Source organism: Hyla sarda, chromosome 2, assembly GCF_029499605.1.
Source record: "Hyla sarda isolate aHylSar1 chromosome 2, aHylSar1.hap1, whole genome shotgun sequence".
Lineage (NCBI taxonomy): Eukaryota > Metazoa > Chordata > Amphibia > Anura > Hylidae > Hyla > Hyla sarda.
Genome location: NC_079190.1, coordinates 254,601,916 through 254,621,801, shown reverse-complemented (window position 1 = coordinate 254,621,801; position 19,886 = coordinate 254,601,916). Strand labels below are relative to the sequence as shown.

Genomic DNA, 19,886 nt, shown 5'->3' with positions numbered 1-19,886 from the left:
GAGAGCCCAGAAATCACCTTGTTGCCCCTATTTGGGATTAATCTAACAAAACCATGCAGGTTTTTAAGAGTACAGGAACAATGTAATACATTTTATTTTGTATTGTTTAGCCAAGAGGACACCATATGTTACAAAAGAGGCATAATACAGTATTAGTTTTAATTGGATTTATTAAACTCTGGTTGCCAGAATACATGCGTTACAAGCTAACCATCCAAATGTGCTCACATTTTATCTTCTTTTTCAAAAATTGCCAAGAGTATCTTACAAAAAGAAGAATCGTGCATTTTTTTTAATAGTCATCAGTCCTGCTGCATTAAAAACCACAAAAATACTAGGATTTGACAGTAAAGACCACGTCTATAAAACAATACAGAGCACAGGTAGAAAATGCAGGTCTCCCTTTTTATCATAAACATCTGATTTCTCATGTTCTGTATTACAAACATCCATCGCATACTTGGCCTTTAGTTTCAATATATATATATATATTTATATAATATTTGCATTTTTTTTTCAACTTTTTTATTTTGCCATACACAAAGCTTTACAAAGAAAAGCAGGTATCAAATCATGTGACACCACATTCAGAGCATTAAAGCGTTACAAACATTCAACAGTGAGCCAGAAAGGAGGGCACTTCTGTAAGAAGAAGAGGCAGTCTCTTATAGTAGATTTATGTGAACAGTTCTGTATACTGTGTTTGATAGCGGGATTGTCATGTGGCCTCATTGATGGGATTATTCAGCTAGGCAGATTCGCGCTGCTTTGTGGCTATTCCTGCTGTTAAGGCGCTGGTCTATGGAGTGGGTGAGACCAGTTGTGGTCTGTTTGGCAGCCAGGACTGCTTGTGCTGTCTAAAGTTATGTTTTTGTTCAACTTGACCTATATACTCCTCTTACAAACTGCTGGTGCATTTTATGAAAATAAACTTTGTACTCTAGTCTTACCTGGAGCCGCTGCACTGTCATTGTAGGGTTTCTGGCAGCAATAACACTTTTTCTTTAAAGCTGTGTTTCTTATCTATTAAATGGTTTATACATTGTCAATTCTGTAAGGCAGCAGGGTGTCTCTAGTAATGCAGGGCATGTCCGCACTGTTATCACTTAATAGTAAATCTTTGTGCCCAGTTATATTAAGAACCACATTTCTTGTAAATATAGTCCTTGAGTTCTCATAATGTGTGAAAATCTTACTATTCTGTATACCGATAAAGGTAAAGAAGTGGCCACCAATGGAAGCCATAACTGTAGTCCTTGGTTGTCACATAGCTTTCAACATATGAAGGGTATATAACAACATAATTTCAAGGGTATATGGACATCATATTTGAGAGTCCCCCAGTTGGGACCAAATGCACAGTACCACTGCAAACAATGGCTCTCACTTTGACACCTCCCGTTTTTATGTACGGTGAGCCAGAGTTTTAAAAGGTCTCTGAACCTGGACACAAAGTGAACAGCTGATCACTTGGCAGGGTATAGTATAAAAAAGAGATTCTCGTGATAAGACGTCCCCTTTAAGATTTCACATAAAAGAATAAGGACCTACATTTCTGGGTGATCATTAGATTTTAGGAGGAAATTCCATATATTGGGCAATAGGATTAAATAAAATAAAAACATTTAAGTATGTAGATTTATCCAAAGGATTTTTATCCAATGTATGTAGATTTATAACTCTTTGTAAACTCTACAAAACGTGTACAATTCTGACAAGACTGATCTATTTAAGTGAATGAAATTGGTGGAAACAAAGCTCTTAGCTTATTTCTTGAGCTGGCTACTTGTTATAGGGAATTATGCCTGATCTTAGAACGCTCAGCTTCCTCTGTTGTACCCACCACTGCATCAGTTTTTTTGCCTTTCTATATCTTTTGCTGACAAGGGGGAAAAAACACGCTGTTTAAGTAGCCTTTTTTTGCTGAATAACAGAGATTTTATGAGGCACCTGTGAAAAGTGATGGTCTTTGTTACATTTTCTATTCCCCGGATTGAATTTAATTGCAAGGCATTAGTTATCAGGTCCGTACGGAGGCCCTAATGAGGATCGAAAACAATATGTGCTTGGAAATTCAGCTGGGCTCCTGCTGTTATAGTGACTGACCTTCATAGATGCACCTGTAATGCCTTAATCTTACTGGAGGTGGTCGTGCTACAGTGGGCAGCAAATGACATTAAGATCGGAAGGGCTTGATACTTATAAAAGGTCATATAAGGCCTCCATGTTGCCAGGACATTAATATGGCCAATCCTAGACGTGAATAGGGAATAGGACTATGGGGGAGGAATGACTAATGTGGCTACATTGCTAATAGTAAAATTTTCTCTTGTTGTTTGCTACAAAGAACATTAGGGATTGATATTTTGAGACCTGAGGGCAAAATACCTCATGCCCAAATAAGGTGACTAGGTGCAAGTGAATTAGTGAATTGCAGTCTCATTAAAGTGTTGCTTTGGTCTACATGTTCTCTTTAAAAGGATTCTACACAGAGTATTTCTGTTGACAGAAATTAGGAGTTTAAAGGAGTAGCCCAGTGAAAGGATCAGCCTGTGTATGGTGTCAAAAAGTATAATAAAGCAACTTACTAATATAATGTTATTAACCATACTACACAGATCTCTCCATTATCAGCTCTGTTCTCTCCCCTATACATCATGTGTCAGGCTGTAAATGCAGAGAGCTCTGCTCCCCCTCCCCTCATTTATGCTGTGGATGAGACCAGTGATGTGAAGATGGAGCTCATATTACTACTCATCATAAAAGGATTCCTGCTGCCTTATCATATGAGGGCTAAATCTGATGAGCAGTAATATGAGCTCCCTCCTTTATATCACTCGTCTGGTCCTGAGAAGACAAGAGGGTAGGGTGGAGGATGGACAGGAACTTTGCATTCATAGAGTGTGATGTGACATCACAACACAGCCACAAGCCAGACAGCTCAGCTGATATGGAGAGATCTATGAAGTATAGCTAATAACATCATATTAGTAAGTTGTTTAATTATACTTTTTGACACAATACACAGGTTGTTTCTTTTGCTGGACAACCCCTTTAAGCAATAAATGAGCAACCATAAAATACATTGTATTCTCCCTCCTTGCTAATAGAGGGATATGTCTATCTTTCCTTGACAACCATTTGCAGAAATAGGGCTTTTATTAGACAGAGGTTTTTCTCATCTGAAATTTTTTTTCTCTAGCATCTGAATTAGGTTTTCTAGTCCTCAATTCAATTTTATTGTGTACTTATGTTGCAAATTGTTTTTGTAGAATCCACCATGTATAAATATGTCCTAATCCAGAATGACTGGATGATTTTAACATAACAAAGCTAATAGGAAGTACAGAAAGACCTCCATGTCTGCCGTTTGAATTCCCAAAGTTTTACGTAAGCATCACTGACCGCGGTAAAAAACATTCATAATTTAAATTGTGCTGTTTTCTGAGCAAAGTGATAAAATCTTGCGTGGTCTGGAGCAGATGATCCTGCTGATAAATTTATCAGAAGGTCAAAAGCAGCACAGTAGTAACACTACCCTTGCTAACTCTAAGAACACCATCAAATTGTGGCATTGAATGAACAGAGAGGGCGGCACATGCGCAGCCACAGCTCTAGTCATTCTACATGGGCTTTCCAAACTTTGCTGAGCACTAGATGTCAGTATAAATTGCTTGTATTTTCCCTACTAAGAATTAAGAAAGTCCTTTTAACTGCAGCATTTTCTGTTATATCTTTTAAACAGAGTAGTGTATGTGACAGAAGAACTATTGACTATACTTTGTTCTTAAATAGAAGCTTTATAGATCTATCATAATTTGAGGTCACTATTTGCTAGGGACTTCAATGAAAGTAATTATTAAAGGGAATTTGTCAAATAGCTTTACATATTGTAACTAATCACAGCGCTGGGTAAGAGTTAAAAGCCTCATTCCCAGGCATGCCTTAGATTTGTGTACTTCTACTTTTGAACTGTGCATTTTTCATATATGCAAATAAGCAACAGATGCCCACAGGGTAAGGCTGATTGCCCCAAGTGCCCAGCATTTACATTACCTTTTGCTGTTGCCTCCTCCTGAGTTTCATTGGCAACAACCTCTGTGCTGTGTGCTGTAGGGGATGGAAATGCTTGCACTTAAGACAAGCGGCCCATCCTGTGGCCATTTTACCCCCTACCTGGTGCCATCAAACCATCAGACATATTCCCTTTAATGACCAAAATAACTATTGGTTAGATTTATATAAATAATGGGTTACTTCTAATTAGATTGAGCAGCTGTTTTTTACTGTGTAATATTGTCTGTAGCCTAAAGGCTATGGACACCTTTGACATGAGAATACCTGGTTCAGGTAGTACTCTGACAGGGAACACATACCTAAAGCTTATGTAGGTACACGTGAATGCTTTAGGAAATGATCCCTAATTCTGGGATCGCACTGTTAAAACCTTAGGGTGGCCATACATCTGCTATATCTGTCAAACTCTGGTTCAACTGAGAACTATTTCTCCTATCCTCCCCATATAGATAAATAATTGGTTTGTCCCGAGCATGCATGTATTCTTAATATGAATAGGGAATTAAAGGGGTACTCAACCCCTAGACATCTTATCTCCTATCCAAAGGATAGGGGATAAGATGTCAGATCGCCGGGGTGCCGCCGCTGGGGACCCACGCAATATAGCAAGCAGCACCCACCTGTAACTGCTTCCGGAAGCGCTGCAGGCTCCCAGGCTAATTCCTCCTGATCACGGGGACGGAAGATCGTGGCGTCACGCCCCGCCCCCTCAATGCAAGTCTATGGGAGGGGGCGTGACATCACAATCATAGGTAAATAAATAGGTTAAAAAAAATTCTGATAGAGGGAGTCAACTACTGTCTCTCTCACTGATCTCAGTGGCCAAAGCCCTCTGTTTTTTCTCTTTGCATGACTGCAGTGAGATCTTTGGATCAGTAGTTAAGCATCTACAGTGCTTCTCCATTTAAAGTAAATAGGACTGACATAGACAGCTGAGTATAGCACTTGGCTCTTTCCACCAACCTCATATACACTGGAGCATTAGGGGACATAAGGAACTATTCCTCCATTCAAACTCCAGTCATGTAGGAAGGAGGAACAGGGCCCCAATACTAGTGTTTGCAGAAGTCTCTGTTGTGGGGCCCCCAAAAATATGGGCACTTATCATTGTAAATAGGTGATAAATATCCATAGCATAAACACCCTATTTTGAGTACATTAAATGGGCATCCTCATGAAAAAAACTTTGGCTAAATTGCAGAGACATATCAAAAATTTTTATTGGTTGGGATTTGAGAGTTTAGTGTTCAGAACTAGCCGGGAGAAGTGTGTTCTCTTCCGGCTCAGTGTTACATAACCAGGATAGACTCGTAATGTAAGATTATGGGGCCGTCATGGTCTCATAGACACAGTGCGAGGAGGGAAGCATTTATTCTCGTGAATGGTCCTGACTGATAAAAACTTATGACACGTCCCTTGGATATGTCCGACGTTTTTTTTTGTTTGTTTGTTTTGTTTTTTATTGACTGGTACGCATTTAGCTACAAGAAATCTCATGATAGTTAGCCTTTCAGAAAGTCTTGTTATTGAGTTCCACAAAGGGTGCTACAAAAGAGAAATCAACATAGATTCTTCAAAAATGTATAAAAAATAGTTAAACCTGTTGTATGCAGATAATGTACTGGTATTGTGCCTTAATAAGCTCAGTTATTCTTTAAACAGTGTACATACATGTGCACATATCATTGGACATACAGTAGAAGCTGAATTACTGATCGATAAGCGTAAGTGAAACTTACAGACAAAACTGGACACTGATCAATGCTGACGATACAGCAGAAGGACATATCATTTGTACAGGTTCTTCTTCATGCAATAGATTGGCTACTCTAAAGCATGACAGTATCTCTAGACAAGAGACAGGACTGGACTGATATTTTGCTAAGATCTGGCACCTTTTTTTTTTATAAATCAATTGCAATCTGACTGTTAAGGGAACCTGTCACCTCCCATTGTTTTTTTCGAAACCATTTTTCTTAAAATCTCATGCTATTTTCCGTGTCTATTACAAATATTCAATGAGTGCTCACATTTTCAAAACATGTATAGTGGACAGGCATATGTCCTGCCTAGCTTCTTCTCTACTGTTTATCAGTTAGTAGATAAAGGCAAAAAATACTAAATAGCCAAAATATCTTTTCAAAGCATTGCAGAAATATTTAGGAAAACAAAATTAATTGCTGATGTCTGGTCAATTTTTTCTTGATATTTCAAGAAAGATAAAAGAAAAAAATTCTTTCAACATGTACAATAAGCAGAGAGGTGGCAGGTGCTCTGTAAACAGTAAGATGGTCACTAGAGAAAATTGTCGGAGATCATTGACTATGTTATTCACAGGCTGTTTGGGCCAGGCCATTTGGAATAACACCTGAAGCTTTGTAGCTTTAACTACAGGTAAAATGTGAAATAACCGAAATTCTTTGTGGTGGTCATCTTATAAAGTTATACAATGATATGGAAACTTCAGTCTACACCATAGTGGTTTGGATTGTGAACACGGAATACAGGAATACAATTCTACATCTGCCACTGAAAGTCAAGAAATACTTACTGTGTTTTGGTGTCTATAGCGCAACACACATGAAAATCTTTTCCTTCCTTGCATTACAATGTGACTACCTTGACAAATTCATCCAGCGCTTCTAGATTTCCCTTATCAGTCCATGTATTGCTTTTTGAAGAAATACGTGGGACTGCTATCGATCATCCTGGCGAAGAACAGGCTGCAGACATGGTGTTGGAATCGTAATAAATGGTTGCAGTTTAGAGAATGTCACAGTTCCATGAAAGACCCGTGTCTTTTTCAGCCCTGAGTTGTTACAGTAGACATTCTCTAAGAAACTATATCAGTTGCTACACGAGATCACATGCTACATATATGCTTTAATATTCCGGAATCCATGATGCTTGCATCTCCATGTCTTTGCTTTTATGTGGTGGAAACTGTCCATTGCTTACCATGGATGACAATAAATGTTAATAAAAAGAAGCATATGGAAAATGAATTCTTCACACAAAGATAAATGCAGACAACTGTTGTGTTTTTTGGAAACAGATAGTGCCTTGAAGATGACCTCTCTATCAGGCAGGCTAGTACTACGAATCCTAGCAATCTCCTACCAACTTATTGGCACATTGCATTGTGTTCTTAGACCATCCAAGGTTGTTTGCAGGGAACCATCCAAGGTTGCAGGGAACATCGTCGATGTGGTAAAGAAGCACAGCAGGTCTTCCTGGCACTAACGTGTTTAAGAGTTCAGTGAAGTGCAAAATGTTTAAAGCACTTAAAAGAAAATGAACATGTTTGATGAATTGTTCTAGAATATAAAAAAGCTACATGCAGTAATATGTAAATACACACGTGTATATATATATATATATATATATATATATATATATATATATATATATATAGTGTGTTTTTTTTCTTTTTTGTGCTGCAAAAAAAATGTAGACAAGAAAATAGCAAGTCTCCTTTTACAATTCTTGTAAAACCTTAGAAATAAAATTGCACGTTTAAATGCTACATTCCATTTTAAACAAAAAATGTAGAGAAAAAATATTTTTACCTAAAAAAATATCATTTGCAGTATAGATAGATAGATGTAAATGCATTCATACTTATGAGTGTATATAGCTTTGTAGTAAATATACATATCACAGTTGCCAACCTTGTAGCATCCAGCTCTCTGTGGAGGGTAGGTAGTAGGAAATGGAAAGAACTTGACAGCTTGGTGCAGTGGGGTAGTAATGTAATGGGCACCTATTATTCTGGGCATTTACTATAGCTTGATATTTATGTGCTGTTTAGTGTATGTGCTTTGTCGTACAGTAGACCATAACATAGTGCTGGAGAAGTGCATTAACATACATTAATTCCAGCATGGTAAATGTTGCCAAGACAGCTGGTCTGTCACCCTTATGAGCCTTTCAAGGTTAGAGGGGTGACACAGGGCTGTTCTCAGGATTTGGTATTCTACATTTAGCATCCTGTTTGGTTCCCCTGTGATATGCGGTGTATTAAGTATAACAGTCTCTTGAGTCTTTCATTATAATAAACTGTAGTTATATATCTTTTGTACATAATTTTTGCAGTAGCATTAAATTTGCAGCTTTATATTGTTTTGTTGCACGGGGTCCTCAGCCACAGTAGCATCCCTCCTTTTCCAGAGCCCTGAATGACCAGACTATGGTGTGGTTCTGGTGCCATAAGAGGAAGGTGATTGGTTAGGCTTAAGAAAAAGGAGGGAAAATTTGAACAAATGCTTCTTCCTCTGCAGGTTAGGTGCAGGATGGACTGGTGGAGCTCTCCAGCGAGGATTGTGATAGCCGTCTGGTGAGTGGAGCAATGCTGGAGTCTGCCAGTGATGAAGTTGGAAATAGTTTGTACCAGCCTGTGACACAGGAACTTAGATCAAGCTCTTCAAGTAGGATCTGTGCCATTCCCATAAAGTATTTGTGGTCCATCCTGCCATAGTCTCCCCATACAATCACCTACAGAAGGTACACAAATGTTCCCCTTTCATGAGTATTAACAGCAGAACTATTGGTCAAAATATGAACAGCAGTTACTTGGCTAGCACGATTGCAAATTATAATAGTTATAAATGTATTCATACCCAAGGTGACTATACCTAAAGGTAGCATTAGGATGAAAAAAAAAGATGGAAGGTGCACATACAGCTGTCCTAAGGTATTAAAGGGGTGTACTCGCATACAAATCTGATGGCATATCTTTAGGATAGACTATCACTCTATTATCAATGTGGGTTTAAACTCTGGTTCCATCTGAGATATTGAGAATTAGAGGTATGTAGTGCTGGTCCCATTAATGGATTTACCTGCACAATGGTGCTCCCAGCCACATGGTTGTACATGAAATTGCCTTTCCCTGAAAGGAGTTGTGCTTCAGTTCCCCTATACAGAGGTGTTTTGTTGAAATGTTGGGAGGTCAGAATTTGTATTTCTTACATTTAGAAAAATATATACCATATGCTAGGCTCAATTTTAAAGAATGTAAAATGTTAAGGGTACCTGTCTCTTTAAGAAGCCTCTGACATGTGCTATTGTTATATTATTAGACATTTTGGTTAGTGAGGTCCTGCCTATCATGCACTTATACAGTGATTAACTACTTTTCTTGTATCAGTGTGTACACAATTAATTGTCAATCACTGTGTGTGGGCAGGAATAGCAGGACTCTCACTATCCCTTCTAGGAGTCAGTTCAGAGGGCAACACCCTCGATAACAGTTACAGTATTTTTCGACCTTTAGGACGCACCGGCGTATAAGACGCACCCAATTTATAGGTGCAAAATCTAAAAAAAATAAAGATTTTGAACCCAATAGTAGTCTTCAACCTGCAGACCTCCAGATATTGCAAAACTACAACTCCCAGCATGCCCGGACAGCCGTTGGCTGTCTGGGCATGCTGGGAGTTGTAGTTTTGCAACATCTAGAGGTCCGCAGGTTGAAGACCACTGCATAGGAGGTAATACTCACGTGTCCCCGCCGCTCCGGACCCGTTACCGCTGCCCTGGATGTTGCTCCATCGCTGTCCCCTTCGCTCCGGAATGTCTCTGCTGCCGTCCGGGTATCCTCGCTCTCCGACGCCGCCATCTTTACGCACGCCGACGCACGTACGCGACGTGATGACGAGGAAGGAGAACGCCGGCCATACAGGGGATCCCTGAACGGAGAAGACACCAAGGAGGCAGGTAAGGTCCCTCCCGGTGTCCTGTAAGCACTAACCCGGCTATTCAGTCGGGCTGTTCGGGACCGCCGCTGTGAAATCGCACTGAACAGCCAGGTTAGTATCCCTTTCCCTTCAGTCTGAAGGGTTAATACAGGGCATCACTGTGATCGGTGATGTCCTGTATTAGCCGCGGGTCCCGGCCGTTGATGGCCGCAGGGACAGCCGCGATAGGGGTGTATTCGCCGTATAAAACACACCGACTTTTTTCCCCCAGTTTTGGGGAAGAAAAAGTGCGTCTTATACGGCGAAAAATACGGTACATAGAAAGGAACAGGGTGTAATTCTCCAAAAGAAAACAAGAATCCAGATGATCACACTATAAGAACAGCATTACCCATATGAAATAAAAGAGTACTGTCATTGCTCTCAAGGTGCAATGTGAGGCCCATGACTAAGCGAATCACCTGCCTCACCTCAGACTAGAAAGAGTCTTATGCTGGGCAGGACCAAGACATGTGGAGTAGTGTACATTCTGCCTAGCCACATCTCTAGCAGGTTTAAGAAATGTGAGAGAACATAACATGTAATCGTACACACTCTGTACCAACATAAAGGTGTTTATAGCTGGTCCCTCTGTATTTAGACCCAATAAAAGACTTCGGGGCCAGGAAGAGCTTTCTCAAACTTCGTGCATGAGTAAGGAAGAGATTGATTGAAATGCTTTTCCCATTTGTCCTGAAATTGTGAGGGCAATAGGTCATGTGTGGATTCAGTCATTATACTCAGATTATACAATTAAAAGTATGTATCATATCTGGTCAGAGCAAATACAAAGTTCTTCAAAATGTGTTTTTTGTGAAGTCAGACAGTTTCTTGGGGGGGGGGGGGGATAGAAAGTGTAGTGACTATAGGCTGAGGATCATTTTTAGGGAAAATATGGTGGATAGTCTTTGTCTCCTTACTGTCTGGGACCCTGTTTGAAATGTATATATCCTCTTGGCCTTTGATTATTTTCTTTGGCTGTATACACCCTGTTCTGTTTGATCGTACCCCCCTCCATATGTGTGTCATATCTCCCTGTTGGTGTTGTTGGTTACTTTACATATCCCTTGGCCCCTAGCTGTGAGGAGCCTCAAGACAGCTAGTTTGCTGATTGGGTTAATCGTGCACATCCTGCCAGTTTGGTGCCAACTTGAACAAAAGGTTTACATTTTACATATAGTGAAATATGTCCCAGTGTAGAAATATGTTTTTCAGGGCTCCCCTTAGTAGCCATAGTTATATATCCCCCAGAATCATGATCCCTGAATATTAGGCTTTATTTAGAACCCAAACATGACCCCATTGTACCCATTGATGAAGCTGTATGTATCCGTAAGCTGTATGTACCCTATACATATGTATAAATCCTTCATGTATCCTATCAAAATGTGCGTTATAATGTCACCATATCAATAAGGGTACTGCCATCTATGTCACATCTATTGTGTACGATGGGAGTTATGATTTATGGACTATCAATCTGTGTTTGAGAGGAGGTTAGGACATTTGGGAGGTGGGATGATGCGGGCTGATCTAAGAAGACACTGGAGACCTCCCTTCTAACCCAACCCTCTGCTGCACCCATAAAAGTGGTGGGCCGACCCCATCTAGTTGTTACAAGTTTGGGGCCCATTCTGAATGGACTTGTGCCGCTATTTTCTTCCTTGGCCCCAGGACGGATTAGGACTTTACTCAACGACGTTAAGTATGGAACTCTTCTGATTTTTATTCCCCTTTTATTTTGTATAACTGTTTTGCACATTTTGCATGTCTGTTTCTTTAACTCTTTTTTGTAATTAAGTACTGTACCCTTTATGTACATTAAAGCCATAACTTTAATGCGTAGCCTTGTATGCTCTAACGAACCTATAGCCCTATAGCTTATATAGTTGTATTAGTGTATAAGTGTGGCTCGTGCCGTTACCATAGTTTTGGTGTCAAAGTGCAGAGTGCAAGAATCTGTGTATGAACGGAGGCGTTCTATCGGCCTACTGATAGATGATGGCAGCGTATTGGTGTGTGGGCATGTGGACTGGTTTTGGGGTGTGTGTAGCTAATTTTTAGGGCCTATTGTGGTAGGTGTGTGTGAAAGTGAGCGTGGAAGCAGAGTACCCCTATACCTTCCCAGTCGAGGTCACGTGTGCAGGAAAGACACGGGGACCTACAAACAGTGTGTATTTAAGTTGTGCCACTGGCTCATAAGGGAGCAGCGTGTGCTCAAGGGAGCCGAGAGTGAACGTGCCACAGTGGCAGCTTAGAGTTAGAATATTAGAGTAAATATTCTGCTGGTTTTGTGGTTCTTTTGTCCGCTCACTCATCTGAGAGGCGTGGACGTGTCCGTACGCCAGGTTGTGAGGGCTGTACGTGACAGAAAGTATTGCAGCAGGATCTCTAATCGAATACCCAAGAGTTGCAGATCTGAGCCTGAAAAATTTGAGTAGTAGATGGCCACATCGATCCAATCTGCATGTGCGCCCCTGAAATATTTTTGTAGCAAATTAGGACCTGAACAAAGAGTTAGCAGATATAAAGAAGATATAAAGAAGGATATAAAGATATAAAGAAGGAGTGAACCAAAGGACTGAAACACATATTGTGGGTGGGAGCTCAGGGAGCATAGCTGGGAATAATCCAACCAGGGAATGCAGGGCCGGGGAATGCTGAAGTTTGCTCAATCAAAACCTATAGCTTCAGGGCCCCATGGCTTTACATCACACAGATTGGTGCTGCCAAGTAATAAGATTTAAGATCCTGTAGGCCCACCGCCCTAGACAATTTTGTTCGGCAAAGAAGGAATCTCTTTATTCAAACTGGTACCCCCTCCCCCAGGTAAAACTGTTCTGTATAGTAACGAGGGATCGGAAAAATTGTGTAGGTATTTTTAACATTTTAAATATTTTGCAGCGGCTGAACCAGGCATAATCCCCTTTGATAAGTAAGCGCAGTCCTTCTGAATTGGAGAAAGAAGTGGTAGAAAATGACGTGGGTAGAGTGAGCAAGGGTCACTGGACAAGAGGATCTACAAATATTTGAGTGCTTAAGCATTCCATTTGAAATAAAAGGGGTTTTGAAGGGGGGTGACTGGATGTGGAAGCGTGATACTGATTGAGGGCCTCTGACTTGCACATTTTGGAGTAAAAATCGAATTCCTTCATGAGGTTCGGGATGGTAATCTGTGATTTGGAGATGAAAAAATAGAGCAACAATAACCATGTGACAGGTTCACTTTAACTATCACTTTAACATGATTGAGTAACCTGACATTTTTGTGCATTTTTGGGAGAAATCCTACTTGAAGATGTTATCTAGTGGGAGAGAGGTTTGGCTATTACACAGGATACAAAAAAACAAACCTTTACTTACCACCAGCGCTCCTGCTGTGCCTTCATTGTCCTGCTCCAGTCCCTGGCCACGAGGCTTTTTTATATCAGAAATTGTGATGCCTGGGTCCAGAGTGTCATATGATACATTAAATAGCTAAAATGATAGTGTGGAGGGGACCGCAAACTTTCCTTGCATTTGCTTATTAACAGATCTAATAGTGGTGAATAACTGGTCAACAGGAATTATATCTCTGTTACCAATGAGCTATAAGTGAGTGACGTTGCATCCAGGGCTCAAGTCCTGCAGGAACAAAAGGGAATGGAGTTCCTGCACTTTTTCTACAGCAGGAACACTGTTCCCATTATAAGGAGTCCTGCAGGACCAGCCCTTAAGTGGAATTCCTGGTTGAGTTCCTACACTTTTTTTCCCCCAGAACTTGACCCCTGATTACATCCCCTAATGCGTATAAATGGAACACACAAAAAAACGTTCCCACAAAGCTACAAAAAAAAGATTTAAATCCCCACCATCACCTCTACATACAGTTACACTTTGTTGTTTAAGAGTAGACTGGCACATTTAAAGCTAAAGTACATTTCTTTCTTCTTATACTTTAAATACAATCCATTAAATATAATAAATATATTAGATAATATGTAAGTGTTTGGAATTTGACAAATAAACAATTTCTGGTAAATATCTGGTACCATTTATACATATGTAGGGCAGTACACTTAGAAGCATACATAATGTCTCTGGAGGACTATACTTTACCTGTAGTACCTTCCCCTGAGGTCCTTCATCAAACTGGAGAACTTGCTGATATACTGGGTCCCAAGTTTTCTTAGCTGTTCTGGTCTTCTTTTTAGACAAGCATGCTCCATTCTCTATCAGGTACACCTTAATATATGGTGCTGTTCATATGAAACAGAAAAGACAGTAAAAAGAGACCATAAAAACTGAAGACAAGGGAGTATGGGACAGAGATACAAAATGAGAACATAAATGAGACACATACAACTTGTAGTGACTGTAAGTTAAAGCATAGACTTGTGGGAGCAACGTTTTGGATAAAACACTGCAAGGCAATTTTTCAGATATCTGTCCTTTTAAAGGGGTACTTAGTTGATTTTTTTAACATCAACTGGTGCCAGAAAGTTAAACAGATTTGTAAATTATTTCTATTAAAAAAAATCTTAATCCTTCCAGTACTTATCAGCTGCTGTATGCTCCGGAGGAAGTTCTTTTCTTTTTGAATTTCCTTTCAGGCATTGTCCAGAGCAGGATAGGTTTGATATGGGGATTTGTTCCTGCTCTAGACAGTTCATGACATGGAAAGAGGTGTCAGCAGTTTTCCACCGGAGTACCCCTTTAACTCATTTGACTAAGTATTGGCCAATCTATACCTATCCACTCTTACTCACTTAAGCCAACTCTTAGAAACTCATAGTATGACAAATAAGATTGTCATTACAAAGTTTATGCATATTTATATGAATACAATTTTTTCATAGCACTGCCTCCATGGTCTCCAGACCAATCTTCCGATTCTGTGCACTTCTGTGCACCTCTTTCTGTGATTCCAGTTCGTTGTTCTCCTAACTACTGGGACACGCAACATTGAGCAATGCTGACATTTTGGCCAGGGATCGGCAGGAGTAATAAATCAAGGTCTCACAGTTCAAGGATTCTCTTCCTCTTAGTTTGCAACAAGTGGCATTACCTTGCACGTAGACAAGCAGGAGGCAGCGCACAATCATACTGTACTGACTTAATCAGATTTCTGAGGTTTCATGTGGCTGAAAATTTTTTGCATTGAAGGCCCTTCAACATGCCACAAATCAGAGCTAGGCTTGGATATCTGATCATTTGCAGGTCTTAGTGACACCTGCTACTTCTTCGATTACGGCTTGTCCTTCTTGGTGTTGCAATGTTAATGTTGAGCAGTGTAGATAAATTTGGTAAGGATGATGTATTTGGGGTGTTTCATGCAAACTTAAATCATTTCAATAAAAAAAATCTCTTGCATAAGTGGTTAGGACGAGGAATCCTGTACATTTTTCCCCATAAAAATATTCCCGTGTCTAGACATTATTGTTACATATATGTTATGCTACCCCTGGTGTTCTCTTGATTCTGTCTTAGAACATCCACCTCATGGATGCAATTGTGTAGGAAGCCAATAAGGATTGGCATGCTAGAAGTGGCTTACTTTAAAGGGGTACTCCACTCCTAGACATCTTATCCCCTATCCAAAGGATAGGGGATAAGATGTCTGATCGCGGGGATCCGGCAACTGTGACCCCCACGATCTCTGTGCAGCACCCGACGTTTGTTTAGAACGCTAGGTGCCGGCGGCAGGGTTTGTGATGTCACATCCACCCCCTTCAGTGCAAGTCTATGGGAGGGGGGATGGCGCATGCCACGCTCCCTCCCATACACTTGCATTGAGGGGGCATGGTGTGACATCATGAGGGGTGTGACATCATGACCACACCCCTCGCTTCCCGCTCCAAGCATTCTGAACGTTCTGAATGCTGGGGCAGCGGAGTACCCCTTTAACCACCACTGAACATTTTTAGGTTGGTGTTCTGAAGGGGAATCAAAAGAACATCAGCAACGTTTTTTTTTTTTACAATTATTCCCGTTAAAGTTTTAACATTTTCTGAAAGGCTGGGTTCACACATAGTAGCCACAATGCCACTGAAGTGTCAAAGCCTCACTAATTTGCAAGTCAGCATCATACCAAAGTGCACAAAAGTAAATCAATCTATAAACCATATTGACTTACATCGTGGCCACACCTTGCCAGTGTTGCATCCACAAAGTGAGAACCCAGCCTCAAGAATTGATCAGAAGAAGTATAGTATGCCATTTGTGCAACTCAAAATAAGAATAGTCACAGGTTTTTGTATTTAAGAGAGAAATGTTCTGTACCTGGTATTGTCTTAGAACCTGGTTTTGGAGTTAGACCCCTGGCCTGGATCACTTCGACCTCAAGCTGTCCATTCCGGTCTACCATTCCAATGTTTACATCTCCTTTTAAAAGACAAAAATATATATGTTTTTACCTTTCAGCACATTTATAAAAGTTAACAAGGTTTTAAAATGTTCTCTTGTAAAGACATTTTTCTGACTTCCTCATAATGCATGTTTTTTAATTGGGATAGGTGGTAGGTGCCAGTCTACACTGGCAGAAGTTTGTTTTCTGTGGCAACAAAGGATTAGGCATGCTTATAAATAACGGATAGGGGATAAGATGTCTGATCGCGGGGATCTTGCCACTAGTGATCCCCACGATCCCGGCTGCAGCACCTCAGACATCCGGTGCACGGAGCGAACTTTGCTCCGTGCCAGATGACTGGCGATGTGGGGTGGAGGCTTGTGATGTCACAGCCATGCCCCGCTTGTGACATCACTGCCACGCCCCCTCATTGCAAGTCTATGGGAGGGGGCGTGATGTCCATGTCCAGACTTGCTTTGAGGGGGGCGTGGCCGTGACATCACGAGCCTCAGGTGCTGCACCCGATGCTCAAAACAAATTCCATGTGCAGCAGGGAGATCACGGGGGTCCCCAGAGGCGGGACCCCCATGATCAGACATCTTATCCCCTATTCATTGGATAGGGGATAAGATGTCTAGGGGAGGAGTACCCCTTTAAGATCCGAGGACAATTTTACTCAGAAGTTTTCAGCAGTATGAACTGGTAAGTTTCTTGGATTCTTTTTGTTTTTATAATTCACTTTCTATTGTTTGGAAGGATCATTTTGTTATCAAGATGGACTGATTTATTAAGCAGTTTGGCCCTGCCTCCTGGACAAATAGCTGAGAAATAAGAAGAATGAAAAGAAGATTTTATAAGTTTGGTAACCACCATCAGTTTTTTTTTTTTTTATAAACCCCAACAGCTATCCAACAGTATATACAGCTCTTAACAGCAAATACAGCTGGCAGATTCTCCTTAATATTTGTAAATCTTCGGTTATAAATGTTATTGCTATTAATGAACAGTAGGTAGTGCTCACAGGCTTTGCACCGGGGAATGTAGGTCAATGTCTTACAATAGACCGTTTTACTGTCTCTACTATATGACCCCAAAATAAACATTTACATTGAAGTTTGATGATGCCACCACATACAGAAGGTCACCTGTAGTTATTAGACAGTGCTGAGTTGCATTCACCAGGGACAACTAAATATAAATTGGTTTGTAATCATTTTTAGACTTGTTATCAGATTTTAGTTACAATTTTTTTCTGGACTAGAAATAGAAGCATCATTATAGCTATGTAAATGTCAAGCATTTAGTCAGCATTTACGTACTGCGAAAACTGTAGGATATATATTTTTTACATTTGTCTGTAACAATGCAAGTCTATAGTTTTACTTTTTTATGCCGATGATTATTTTTGGCTTAAAGGTACACTTCTGCCCAGATCTGAAAATTCAGCTTTTATTTGAGATAAATGGTCACTGTCATATCAAACAACTTCCCTCTATTCGATAGGCAACTATATGTAAATCACATCAATTACCAAAACACCCCAGAAAAAAGCCCTAAAGTTGTCACTACTTGCATCAATTCCCTGCAATATGCTGTCCACTGCCTGTTGTTAGGGGAATTCCGTCAGAGCAGTTAGACTACTAAAATCACCTTATTACAATTCTAAATGTTTAATCTAACAAAACTATGATGTTTTTTTTTTTTTTTAATCTTTCGAACTGAAAAGTACAATTTAAAGAATGTCTATGCTTAAATCCAACCTCTTCTTGTTCTGCCACAGTCAGACGGTTATGTTTCTGGCCACCTCTTACTTTTCAAAGGCATTACTTGAAGCTCCTGGGCCAAGATGTAACAGGGCCGAACACATACTTATGTGGCAGAGGGGCTCCAGTTCTCACTGCTGTGACTGCTACCTCTGTATCCTTAATAGCTATACTTTTGTTTCTTTTTGTAGATAAGTCAGTTAGATAGCTAATTTACCACAGCTAAGGCTCCTTTCACACTATGAATTTCTCTGTTTACAAACTTCCGTCACATGTTCCATCACTACAGCTGCAAAACCCGGCAGTAATTTTTCCGCCACGATGTCCCGTCACTGTATAAAGCCCGTAATTAATTACGGGCATATACGGGTGCAAACGGGCAGTTACAAAACTCCATAGGCTGCAATGCAATTTTGTCACGGCCGTCAGGGGTTTTGTAACGGCCGGGTTTTTCAGCTGTAGTGACGGAAGTTTGTAAATGGAGAAATTCATAGTGTGAAAGGAGCCTAAGAAACTATAATTGTGTCGCTGTGCACCAGGGGTTCATGTGCTATGAGGTGGATTAACCCTTTCACCTCAGGCAGTGCCACCTAGAGTTATCTGAATGTTGGTGTCTAGTCTAGGGTATGAATTTATGTGGGGAGTTTGGTCTGGGGTATTAATTGGGGGTCTGGTTACATGAATGCACTGAGCTTGGTTCTTGAACTGTGTTTATGTTCTTAGCTTAGTTTTGGTAATGTATACATGTATGATTTGAGCTTAATTCTTGCACCATATTTATGTACCAGCTTAGTTCTGGTCCATGGGTTTAGTACTATATACATTTTGTTTTATTTACTAGGATAGGTTTTGCAATAGTATTTATAAATTCACCTTGATTCTGGTATGGTATTATGTACTAGGCATTTTGCTTTGGTAACATATTTAAAAAGTGAACTTGATTCTGATACAGTGATTCTAATACTGAGATTGGTTCTGGTACAGTTATTAGTTACTGTGCATTAATCCTTGCAAACAGTAAATAGGCATATATAGATCCATAACGGATTCATTTATTATAGTGATTACTATTAGGTAGGTTTGTCATTTATCTGTATATAATTAATACCCTGCAGATTTCATGTAACATCAGGTTTTTGTTTTTTACACCAGTATTAAAAAAATATATATGTTCAAAACCTATGGCACTAGTGGAAGTGCAACTTCACTTATTTCCTGAGGCAGCAGAAAGAATAGGTACACATGTGCATGTCACCCTAGGCACAAGTGTGCTACAGACTGAAAACTACAGCAGCTATAAACTGGCATAGATGTCGGCTACAATTTACAGCATTCTACCTGTGTAAATTCTAGTAACTGTGGTGGGCTGCAAAAAGGCCACACCTCTTTTAGGCTTAGTCCCACCTACATACTTAAAAGTGGAGTTCTCTGCCTAAAAGGGTAAAATGTCACCGATTTTTGCGCAAGTTGTGGTATGCAAGAAAATGACTTTTACTCCAAAATATGCCCATTATCTCCTTCACCCCATAGTTTGAATGCCTGTGTGAATGTATGCATACACAGTATTTAATGTATACTATGTGTTAAAGTTAGTATATGTCTATAAGCAAGTACCGTATTTATCGGGGTATACCACGCACCGGCCTATAACACGCACCCTCATTTTACCAAGGATATTTGGGTAAAAAAAGTTTTTTACCCAAATATCCATGGTAAAATGAGGGTTCGTGTGTGTGCGCGTGTATACCCCGATACACCCCCAGGAAAGGCAGGGGGAGAGAGGCCGTAGCTGCCCGCTTCTCTCCCCCTGCCTTTCCTGGGGTCTAGCGCCCTGCTGCCGCCGCTTCTCTCCCGCTGGCTATCTGCGCCGCTGCCCGTTCTCTCCCCCTGACTATCGGTGCCGGCCCATTGCTGGCGCCGATAGCCAGGGGGAGAGAAGCGGCGCCGGCAATGGGGCAGCGGCGCTGACAGCTAGGGGGA

At 40.5% G+C, this 19,886-nt stretch overlaps 1 protein-coding gene across 3 annotated transcripts in view; it reads right to left on the bottom strand.

The window, feature by feature from the left end:
* Window positions 1–152: 152 nt before the first annotated feature.
* The window catches only part of RIMS3 (regulating synaptic membrane exocytosis 3), a 100,074-nt gene continuing 80,340 nt past the window's right edge, over window positions 153–19,886 (bottom strand). For 2 of the 3 annotated variants that reach the window (XM_056556993.1, XM_056556994.1), the window contains exons 5-7: window positions 16,077–16,178; window positions 13,914–14,053; window positions 153–8,571 (exon numbers count right to left, since the gene is read on the bottom strand). In XM_056556993.1, the coding sequence (XP_056412968.1) occupies window positions 8,359–8,571; window positions 13,914–14,053; window positions 16,077–16,178 (455 nt within the window). In that variant the 3' untranslated portion in view covers window positions 153–8,358. The remainder of the gene's footprint in view (window positions 8,572–13,913; window positions 14,054–16,076; window positions 16,179–19,886) is intronic. The other variant, XR_008888732.1, reaches the window with a different exon arrangement.